At 29.8% G+C, this 12,837-nt stretch overlaps 1 protein-coding gene across 1 annotated transcript; it reads right to left on the bottom strand.

The window, feature by feature from the left end:
• Positions 1–10,868: 10,868 nt before the first annotated feature.
• LOC107939002 (uncharacterized) lies at positions 10,869–12,199 on the bottom strand. Its single transcript, XM_016872288.2, has one exon. The coding sequence runs from the start codon at positions 11,897–11,899 to the stop codon at positions 11,312–11,314; it is 588 nt and encodes a 195-aa protein (XP_016727777.2). The 5' UTR covers positions 11,900–12,199; the 3' UTR covers positions 10,869–11,311.
• Positions 12,200–12,837: the final 638 nt, after the last annotated feature.

Here is a 12,837-nt window from a genome sequence, read left to right as displayed (position 1 = left end):
AGCCTTTAAACATACCTAAAACATGCATATTTAACCATACCATATTAGAATCATGTCATATCAAAATAACCTTACCATTTGGACCATGTCTCACATGGATCAAAACCATCTAAATAACACAAATCTAACCATTTCCAAATGATTCCAACAACCAACATATATACAAACCATATTTCAATCATGTACATCTATTCAAAACTTTTCTAAAGCATACCATAACTTGACCATGTTGAGGTCAATTCATTACCTAGCATTTTGGCTACTCAAACATGCATTAACACATTGTCAAAATGACACACATCAATAAGGCATCAAAAGTCCCAAGGTTACATAAACCAAAATGGGATATACATGCCAAACTCATCAACTATTATAAACTATAAGTCCACATATACATGCCATTATAATCTTGACCAAAACATCAAAACCTACCAATATAATCGATGGATAGTATGATAGATCTCCGACGAGCTTCCAACCCGATCGAGCTTCTGATAATTTGTAAAGTAAGAGAAATATAACTAAGTAAGCAATAAATGTTTAGTAAGCTCGTATAAACCATAAGCATAATATTCCATTTCAATAATAAACTTTATAGAATAAACATAAACCTATACGGATGCCATAAGATTCATAAATCTATATAATCATCAACTCACAAATGAGTAAGTTCATTATTGTTGCATATACTTTTCATATATAACATATTGGGATTTATAAGTCGTAATATATAATCATCAACCTTTTCAATAGATTGTGAATCATTCTATTTACTTACTTTCCCTTCCAATTCGACTACTTAGTAAAAACCAAATCAACATTATTATTTCATGAAATAGTGTATTTATCCATGATATAGGTAAATTCTTCCATAGCATAAATAGACTTCTCACATATAAGTACATCATTTATCATATCAAACCTTTTATAACATTATAATACATCCCAATTATGAACTTACCGTTCCATTCCCTTTTTTTACCCGTTTCATATGCATAGTACAAGTATAAGAATAAACAGCAATCATAACCACAAGCTTGGCGCAAGCCTAAGCACATCAATATCACATGTTAGTTCATTTAAACATAACTCATATGAATTTAACATGGATTACCATTATACTTGAGCATGATTCAATTGGATTTATCATCAATTATAACATAACATGTTTTTCATGTATCTCGCCATTTCAATGTACTTCATAAATACATGTCTTAGTTCATATTGAACACATACCTTTACTTTCCTTTCTCATGCCCGTTGAACCGTTTAGAATATCATCGGATACACGGGATAACTCACATGAAGTGTGCTAAACATATAATCATAACATTTCCTTTCTTATACATCATTACTCACATGAGCTGTGAAATGGACCTACTCACACGAGCTGTGAAATGGGCCTGCTCACACAAGCTGTAGGTCGAAATGTAAGCTACACGATGCTACTCACACGAGTTGTGGAGTATTCGCAACACATGTCAGACCTTAACCATCGGTAGGACATTCAAGACCAGCACTTGAAACATGGAAACCCTAATGACATGTCATTTGTATCCTACTGATTCCTAAGGTTCAAATGGGGCTCAATAGTTGTTGAAACGTCATTGGATTTCCATCGTTTCATTACATGATAAATTGCATAACAACATATATATATTGATTCAATCACAATATAACCACATGTTAAACATTCAATTTAATCAAAATTTAAGTGATTTTATTTCATACGAACTTACCCGGCTAAAATGCAGAAGTATCAACGTACAGGGGCTTTTTGGTAATTTTTCATTCTCCTCGATTTTCCACTCGATCTTGATCTAAATTAATAATTTCATTCAATTTATTAATTTAGATAGTAGAAAAATATGTTTTATGCAATTTAATCATTTTTGAAATTTTGACAAAATTGCCCCTAACATTTTACTTTCATTCAATTTAGTCTCTGAGCCTAAAACATTCAATTTAACCATTTTTATTGCAAATTCATATCAGCCGAATATTCATGGCACCCAAAATAGCCCACATTTGTAATAATTTTATATCAAATCCTTGTATTTTTACTATTTCAAAAATTTAGTCCATAATCGGTAAATTCATCAAAATTACTTAGCAAAATATTTTTAAATATCAAACAACATTTCAAATTCATCATTTAACATTTATAATCACAAATATTTATCAATAAAAACATTCAAAATCTTTAACAGTTTCAAAAATGAAGGTACGGGCTAACAGGACCTGGTTGCAACGATCTCAAAAACATATAAATTAATAAAAACGGGGCCAAAATCACATACCATACATGAAATTTCACCATGGTCGAAAGCTTCATCCCTAAATCCATGAATATTCAGTTGTTGTAGAAGAAACCAAAAAGATGACAATAAATTAACCTTTTGTTTTTATTTTATTTTAATTTAATTTACCAAATTACCATTTAACTTTGGTGAATAATTAAATAAAATACCAAATCCATGTCCATATTTGTCCAATAACTCTTTAAATGGTTTAATTACCATTTAAGTCCCTCTCCCTTTATTCAATAAGCCATTTAATCACTCAAATCAAATAGTGATCAAATTTTACATCTTTTTATGATTTAGTCCTTTTTAATTAATTAACTATCGAAACATTAAAATTTCTCAATGAAACTTTAATAAAACCTTAATAACACTCTATAAATATTTATAAAAATATTTATGACTCAATTTATAGAAACGAGGTCCCGATACCTCATTTTTTAAAACCACTTAACTTTAGGGTCTTACCACTTGAACTTAATCAATCATTTATATAACATAAATTACCATATCAAAAACCTCTTTAAAACCATATTGGACTCATAAATATTAAATAATAATATTTACGAACTTACTCATTGGATTTGTGGCCCCAAAACCACTATTTTCGACACCATTGGAAAACGAGTTGTTACAAGATGAACTTGGTTGAATGTTCAAGCTCCTTCAATGGAGTTTTCTTAACCGATTTTAGGTGGAGCATCTAACTAAAGAAGATGATGTATTCATTCTGGGCTATTTTACTTTATTTATTTATTAAATTACTTTATTAACCTTTAGTTTAAACTAATTAAAACATCAATTTCTTGCCCATCTTTCTCCAATACTAATAATAATGGTCTAATTACCATATAAATCCCCTTACTTTAGAATTTCATAGCTAATTGAAACCTTTAACTTATAGAACTCTACTTTTGCACCTTTTACGATTTAGTCCTTTTCACTTAATTAAGCATGCAAATGCCAAAATTTTTTAACAAAATTTTTATAAGACCTTACTAATATTCCATATAAATTAAAATAATAATAAAATTAAATTTTACTTGTCAGATTTGTAGTCCCGAAAACTCTATTCTGATTTCACTGAAAACAAGTTGTTACACAAACCCTGGGGATATGTTTTGCCAAGACTCTACTAGCTAGAGAGCTCTTTGGGAAACATATGGAAGGACACAAGCATGTGAAACATGACTGATCTACTTCACTAGGGCAAGTGGGAGACTGTTGGATTTGTTGCCCTAAGTGTAGTATTTTCGTCTAAGTACACTTGTAAATTTTTTTGAGCGAATTGATTAATAAAATAAATTCATTGATTTCAATTAATATATTTTGTATTATTATCCTCAAATGGTTTTTGCAAGCAAACCAAAATGGAAAAAATGTTGCTCATTGGTTGTCTAATGTTTAACTAATACTAAGCGGCATTACGTGGTCGGATCGTAATACGAAAAGACAACTTTTATTAGTAGACGAACTTAAACATGTCCTTTTTCTAATCGAAAATGAGAAAAGTTTAAAAGAAAAATATGTCATCTATCAAGTCCAAATTTGGAGATGCCTTGTCTTGGGCATCGGAGTAGATGACTCCTAGAAGATAGAGACATATATGTACTAATTGGACTGACAATACATCAAATAGGACCCAAGCGGAATAGATCTTGAATTCGTTTGTGGATTTATTCACTTGTGACATACATAGTATGGCATACTTAAATCCTGAGTGGATGAAAAACTATGTATGCATGACTCGTACACTTTAATGTAAGTAAAAGCATAAGTTCAAATAGATAAGAAATCGAAAGTTGGTGCATTGGGTGTACGACTTTTGTAGTATGTAGCGTCATTCACAATAGTAGAATTCATAGCCCAAGACATGTGTAAATGATATCCTCTTATTGGCATTACATGGTTGATGAAAAGTACACATGGCTATAGGTCTTTCTTCTTGGTGATGAATGACTTAATTACTATTTAATAGTAATTGACTTTTCATGAAGGAAAATGTAATGGTTACCATGAGATAAAATAGGATCATTTTATCCTAAAGTGATCAAGAATATCTTGTGAAGGCAACACACTTATGACAAGGTCATTGAAAAGCACTGAGTAGTTGTTTTCGTAATGGCATGTTGTTGGGGAGAACTCAGTCACAATACTATAGTGGAATGACTTCGTGACTAAATGAGTTAATAATTAATAGGCAACGATTCGAAATTTAATTATAAATCATTTGAGCCCTAATTACATATGTCCAATCAGTCCCTCTACTAGCTCGTTGAAATCATAAATGAATTACAAGTTTGAATAAAAATAAACAGAATGAATAGGAAAATAGAAATGGAAAACATTTCGGAATGATTATGTTTATTTTCTGAAATGGAAAATTTGAATCATTTGGAAATGAATGTAGGTTTCCAAAAATGGAAATAACCCATTTGCAATTTTATATGGATTACTTAAAAAATGATCGAAAAAATAAGTTTATATTTTTGAGCTGTTTTGAAGCCCAAAAATGAAAATAAATCATTCAGTCACAGTGAACATGTTGAGTTATGAATTATTGAAGATTTTCTCAAAATTTTATCTAGGTAAAATCGTCAAAAATATTCCCGGGGTAAAATAGGGATGATAAAATTGTTTAATATAGAATATTAAAGTTTATTTTGGAAATAGAAAAACTGAATCAGGTTGGATCACTTTATAAAGTACTGAGTCAAAAGACCCAGTGTTATACTTCTTGAAATTCAACTCCCAAGCTAGTGAACAACTTCAGTGTCATCAATGGCAGTGTCAAAAATTCATGTTTTGGCCTAAGTCACCTCCTGCATAAAGTAGAATTAGTTGTTAGACACCAAAAAGTAAGGTTTTACCCTTTTGGTCACAAAATACACTAAAAATACACAAACTAACTACTTAGATAAGAATTTTACAACTATTAAAAACCATAAAAATACTTAAATACAAGCTTTTAATTGTAAAAAAAGAGTTAATTTAACAACTATCAAATTATGGTAGATCAATACGCCACATGCCATTTTTTTTACATTGTATATATAATATTCATTAAAAATTTTAAAAAATCATATTTCATATATAAATAATTCAAAAAAATTAAAAATATTATTTTTCTAAAATTATAAAATATATGAATTTCAATTTTAAAAATTCAAAATAATATATATAAATTAAAAAAATTACAAAATGGTATTTAAATTTTAAAAAATTGCAAAAAGGTAATTTCTAAAAACTTTTCATAATTTAAAAAAAAAAAGACTCTGAATTCTATAACTTTAAATCAATATATCTAGGTTCAAGACAATACACCTAAATTCAAAAGAATTTAAATTTTTTCTAGAATTTATTTTTTTTTTGAAAATTTAAGGTTATTTTTTTTGCAATTTCGGAAAGTTTAAATACTTTTTTATTTTTTTATAATTTTTAATTATTTTAAAATTTTAAAATCTATATTTATATATTTTAAAAAGTTATAAAAAATATATATTCTTTAAATTGTTTGAATTATTTATATATTACATATGATTTTTATTTTATTTTTTTAATCAATATAATATAAATACATTATTAAAAAATAAAAAAGACATGTGGCACATTCTAATAGTGTCAAGGTTATCAATGACAGTTAATGATGGCCATAGAAAAATGTGTTTGTAATATTTAAATACTTAATATTATATTTTTATATTTTTTAATTTAAATTTAATATTTTCATTTAAAATAAATCTAATTTTCACACGACGAATTATGAATGGTTGGATATGCTACGTGGCACATTTTAATGGACATCACATGGCAACAAATTTTTTTAACAATGTTACAAATAAAAGGTTCAATCTGATAACAGAATGATAAATTAAGAATTAATTTAGGACAAAAAAAATTTTTAAATACCAAAATGAAAGAATATATAATGTTTAAGAGCCAAATTTAGCTTTAAGCTTATATTTTGTTAATGCATACAAATAGTCTAGCAAAGGGAATGAAAACTCGTAATATATATAGATTATAGAAGATATATTGGTATTGAACTAGGTTGATACATTATTTATATTCTATTAAAATATGAAGTTAATCCTTATACTTTGATAAAATTTGATATTTACTTTCTATACTTGAAAACGTTAAAAATTAAGTTCTACCTTTTTTTAAAAAAATCTCAATTCAATTATTAAAAGGGTTAAATATAAAATTAGTATCCAAACTTGTTCACTTCTTCTAGATTGATACTTATGGTTTTTTTTGTCCCAGATTAATACCTGACCTTTTTTTTCACCAACTAAATTGGTACTCGAATTTAACACCGTTAAGTTTAGGACATGTGGTAGAATTAGATTGTAACACGTGGTATAAATGATGTCATGGTGATTTCATGTTCTAAAATTAAAAAAAAACCTTTTTTCTTTTGACTTTTTTCCTCTCCAATTTTTCTGTCATTCCTTTTCTTCTTCTTCTTCTTCTTCTTCCCTCAACCCAAGTTTCTTCTCCGCCATTATTGTAAACACTATAAGTATCATATTTACCTTAGCTTTTAATTTAAAAATATATAAAATTTTGTTTTATTTCTTGCACTTTCTCAGGATCCAAACAAAAATACACATATACAAGAAAAGCCAAATCTAAAGGAATCAACAATACCATCAAATTTTAACGAAATATAAAACATCAACGATCTCTTAACAAAAGGCTCATCTGAAAGAAAACAATTATCACCTGAAGATCAACCATTCCAATAAAAAACAAAAGAAAAAAGCAGATCTTTTGAAAACCATCCGTTTGATTATCATCTTCCTTTCCCCTTCTCTATATCTAGACCCTAATTTTCACATCGAAACAAAATCCCTAGCTAGATTTAAAACCCAATCACTTACCATAATTTCAAAACAATTTTCGCACCTGAATCAAATATTGAAACCCTAAAAATACAATCCATACAAGAAGATATAAAATTCGCACGTTCTTCCCACGGATCTTGAATGAAACATTGAAAGGAAATTCAAATTTTAAGATTAAAAAAATTAAACAAAAAAGGCAAAGGGTTAATTAACGTGAATTGTTGTTGTTGCTTTTATATATGAATGGAATAAGGAAAGGTATTGTATTTTGTGAATTTATTGTGTGTGTTTAGTGACTTGAAAACTATAGGGAGAGAGATGAGTGTAAGAGTATGCCCAAAGATCAATCATGAGATGCTTGCAATAACTAACTTGATTTATCATGTTTATTAATATAAGACGTTACCATTATTATTTCAGTTTATTTTCTGTGTGTATAAATAAACTGTTTTATAATAATATCCTGAGAATAATATGATTATTCTTAAAAGGTCCTTAGTCAAGTATTATTGTTGGTTAGGACAACAATAATGCATTAAGGCTAACATGTAATTGATTGATGATAAAGAGTTGTCATTGATATGGAGTGTCAAAATCAATGCATGAATATATGCGTTAGAGAACAACATATTGGACTGACCCGCTATGAGTATGTTTCTTGAATTATTATGTAATTGTCACAACATTACTCATAGTGATTAATATGTATATGATCCTCAGACTTGAGATCATCATTATCCCAACATCGTGAGTTGTATATTTTGATACAGTCAAATGTACACCGTAACTGGTTGTTCTATAAAGGATGATGTTGGATATACCACAATCTATGTAGAGGGATATGATTGATCAATATAGGATAAGTCCCTCCTACATAATGGGAGTAATATCTTAGCCCATTTGATTGAGTGAGACTAGAAATGCATGGCCATGCTCAAATAAGTTGATATGAGATATCATACTTATTTGTATATCATAGTCTACTCAAGATATCAAGGAACATGGGATGGACTATGCAAGTGTGACTATTCCTTGACTTGTGTCCAATCCAGAGGTAAAGGATTAAGGATTAATGCATGAAAAGGTTAATCGCAAAAAGGTTATGTCGAATCATGATTTCTTGTAACTTAGGTAGCAATGATGCATTGCTAGATGCCATTCATTGTTTGTAACATTAGAATCGTTCTAGTATTACTGCTAACGTTAAAAGAACCTACAGGGTCACACCCTATGGTTGAAATGAACGGAATAAAACATAGTTGGTATTGTGTTTGGTTGTCACATGAATTAAATTAATTTTAGAATTAATTTAATTGGACAATCAAATATCGAACATATTATATGTACAAGGTTGTTGTACACATAATGAGAACATAGTTATATTAATATATGAATTTGGTTCGTATATAAATTTAAATAAATATAGTTTACCGAAATCCTTGTTATAATTAATGTAATTATAATTTTCGGTTTAAAACATTATTATATTTATTTATTTTTAATTATGATTATTATGTTCGGATAAAAATTTTATGAATTATGATTCATTATATATATACCAATTATAATTGGGTTAGTGAGTGAGAGTTTTAAAAACCCTAAAAATGAAATCTCAAAATTTTGCTTGTGAAGTCTAGTAGCCGTCAAGCAAAGAATTCTCCAAAAATAGTTTTGGGGATTTCTTCTGTTCATTGTCAAACTGGGTGGATTACGTAGAGGTCGGAATCACGAAAGGTTGCGGCTTGGTTCGATAGTAGATCAAAATACTCATTGCCAAGGCGTCACTGTCTACTCAATTTAAAGTTTCGATAATTTCGAAACCTTTATTTCACCCCGATTCGTTCTTCGCACATGGATCCATGGGTTGGATCGCTGGAAGTATTAATTTTTGCTGCGCCGTAGGGGTACTGACGTTCCAACAATGAGAATACAAAGTTTTTTTTAAAGAAGTGAGAGAGAGAGAGATTACATATTTGGTGTGATTGGGAGAAGTGGAGGAATTACAAGCCATGGTAGGAGAATCCAAGTGAGGCCTCTTCTTCGCTAATTCTTCAAATTCAAAGCTTTTCATTTACTGTAGTTAGTATTGAGATTTTGGATGAGGGAGGCCAATCACCAGCGGCAACGGAAGCAATAATTTGGGTTGAAGAAGAAGAAGAAGAAGAAATTGAGGATTTTGGCTAAAATCATTGAAAGTAGTAGAAGAAGAATCGAAAGTGCAGAGGGAGAGATGAGTCAAAAGAAATTTTTTTTTATCTTTTTATTTTTAAATATTTTTAAAATTTTTTAAATGATGATGTCATTATGAGATCATCGTTGCCATGTGTCTTCATTTCAGAGTGCCATGTGTCCTGAATTTAATGTCGTTAGACTCGGGTATTGATTTAGTTGACGGGAAAAAAGTGCGGGTACCAATCTAGGACAAAAAAAAAACCATAAGTACCAATCTGGGAGAAGTGGACAAATGTGAGTACTAATTTTATATTTAACCATTGTTAAAATCACAAGTGTTTTTTGTCAAAAATTATCAACTTAGTATTTTGATTAGATTATCCTTGTATGATGTGTCATATAATTGAGAAAAAAAAACATATTAAATAAACAGATTTAAAAAAAAAACTATAAACGATGATAATGATTGAAATTAAAAAACTAAAAAAACTAAATTTTTAACTTTTAAAATATAAATATTAAATTTCAAATTTTATACAAATACAAAAACTATCACATTTTAACACTATTCTCCACCATACTCTCCCGTCTCTTCCCCAAGACAGTTCAATAACATCGAGGGATTCATCCCCGAGTCATAATTTAGTCGTAAAAGTTATCAATAATGTAGAGAGGCCAAATTGAAGAAAATAAGTTATGATTTAATCAAATTGATTTATACGATTATTTTTAAAATATGGTTTCTATTTATTATTCAAATTCTTATTTATATTTTATATCATTATATATATAAATTTTTTGATTTAATTCATATCACTTATAATCGAATCTCAACTTAATTAAATTATAAAAAAATTTAATAAAATACTAAATATTAATTTCAGAATAATTTTATCATTTTCTATAAAATTAAGAAAAATATATATGCAAAATTTGATGGTAAACACTAACTAGAGGTGCTCATGGGTCGGGTCGGGCCGGGCCCATAAAAAATTTCAGCCCGGACCGAAATATGTGCCTGAAATTTTTTTCCCGGCTCGGCCCGGGAAAAAATCATAAGCCCGGCCCGGCCCGGCCCATTTTTTAATAAATACCAAAAATTTATTTTAAAAATTAAAAAATGTATTTTAAAAATATTTTAAAATTTAAAAAAATTTTAAAAAGTATTTTAAAATTAAAAAATAATAAAAAAAGTATTTTAAAAATATTTTAAAATTAAAAAAATTAAAAAATAAATATATTTATTATATCGGGCCGGGCCGGGGCCGGGCCATAAAAAGTGGTGCCCGAGGCCCGGTCCATTTTCTAAACGGGCCTCGTTTTTTTGCCCAAACCCATATTTCGAACCTATATTTTTACCCAAACCCTCCCATATTTTGGGCGGACCGTCGGGCTGGGCCGGGCCGCCCGACCCATGAGCACCTCTAACACTAACCATACACCCCCTTTTTTAACTTTACCATTTTAAAAATGGTCTGTCCCATAATTTAATTTGTAATAATATTTCTTATGTCATATAAAAGAAAACTTGGAGGAAAAGAAAGAAAAAGGAAACGATCGCAGGTCATATTCTAGTTCTAGATTTTCTGGTACAATTTTAGGTGATTTTTGAAAGTATAGTATCTCTACTTTCACCACCCAATAAAACAATCATTTAAAGATTTACAATACAATGCTTGCTTCTTACTCTGCATATTTCGATACCTCTGTTTCAGTCTTTCTTTTTCCCAAAGTGACTGATTCCTACTTTTTCTTTCTCTTTTTTTTTTCTATCAAAGATAAAAAAGCAGGGGGAGACAACCTAATGATTGAAACACCACTCAAGAAGATAAGGATAAAAGTTATCAATCTTCCCCCACCACAAGCACCAAAAAAAAGAAAACCGGTGGGAACTGCTAAAAAAATCCCATCTCTCACCTCTGAAATCAAACATAATGGAGAACTTTGAACAGAAAACAACAGGAGTTTAAAAATGAAATAATTCGTTCAAGTTGGTTTCAAATCCTGAAACATAGTATCCCACCTGATGTCTTCAACAGCAGTTGACCAATATCCATCTTCATCCTCCCCATCCATTTTCTCCTTCTGGTAATCGAAAACCATAGGACTTGAAAAGCTCTCAACTCTAGCAGTGCCCGATACCAGCAAAGGAGTCCCGTTCGTGAGCAAAAGCCTGCCTTGTGTACCCACCATCAGCTTCTTGTTTCTCTTCAACATTGCCCCTTTCCATTTATTAGCATACCCGGACCGACTCCTTGGGTTAACCACAACAAGAGCCGAGTGTTCTTGGCGGCGAACCCATGTCCTAATGTACTTGCCTAAGCTCCTTTTGGTTCTCTTGATTGCCAATAGAAGCCTTGAAAATGGTCTTGGGGTCACCCCTCTCTCTTTCCTAGCGAGCTTGAGAATTTCAAGCCTATGTTTAGCTATTGAGATGCCCATGCTTTGAAGAAACTCATGGTTGAAGTAAACTATATCTTCTTCTTCAAGCTCGTTGTGGGAGAAAGCAAGGGCGTACTCGTAGACAAAGGATGGGGCCAGGCCAGTTTTTGAGAGCCAAGAAAACCAGTCCATGGAACATTTGGTTGTATGAGTGAAGATATGAATGTCAGTGCCCTTAGTTTCAAGGGGCTATAAAAAAACAAATAAGGAGCCTATACATTTGAAATGGTAAGAATGTGAGGAGACTTCAACTTTTTTTTCTTTTGGCGGGGTGGGGAAGGGGTCGGGAATTTTCTTATTTACTTTTTCTTTTGTAATTGAGTTGTTGTTTGTTGAATCTTGAGAGTGACCAAAAGAAAAATAAAAGGAAAAGGTGGCCTGTGGGGTTTAGATAGTTAATTTCCAAGTGCCCTCAAAGACCAAAGTGATTTAAATCCGATGATGTTGGGAAAGGATGCGATTAATAAATACAAAACATCGAAGAAATATCAATGTTATGAGTATCAAAATGTTTATACCACGAATTAATCAATTATATTCTAAATGTATTTATAATATAAAATAAAATACAAAATCAGGGTATAAAAAGTACATCAATTATACAGTCCTACGAGTTTGATCAAACTATTAAGTATTGCTCCAAAAATGCATTGTCCGATTGATTGCCCGTCAATCACGGTGTGGGAAATAGAGTGACTTGTGGGGGCGGCCACCTCCTGGTTATTTGTATGCATTGGAGTCCAAGTTAACCTAACTTTTTACTTTTTGAAGTATTTTAATTTAATATATTCAAATATAAATATTTTATATATTTAAAAGAATACTCCATCAATATTAGAATATATCACATTGAAACAATTAATGGATGTCGTAAATCTTGTTTATGGTAATTTTTTCACTCAATATTTAAAAAATAAGTTTTTTTTATGTATAAATAATTAAAATATAAAAACAAGTACAAATGGTATTTTGCTTAAATTATATATGTATCAACATATTTTCGATTTAATCACATTCAATTTCATATAATATTAACATATCATAATTAAAATTAAAAAAAAACTATTTCC

This window comes from Gossypium hirsutum, chromosome D03 (assembly GCF_007990345.1).
Source record: "Gossypium hirsutum isolate 1008001.06 chromosome D03, Gossypium_hirsutum_v2.1, whole genome shotgun sequence".
In the NCBI taxonomy this organism is placed as follows: domain Eukaryota; kingdom Viridiplantae; phylum Streptophyta; class Magnoliopsida; order Malvales; family Malvaceae; genus Gossypium; species Gossypium hirsutum.
The sequence above is the reverse complement of the archived record's forward strand: the minus strand, read 5'-3'. Positions and strand labels throughout refer to the sequence as shown.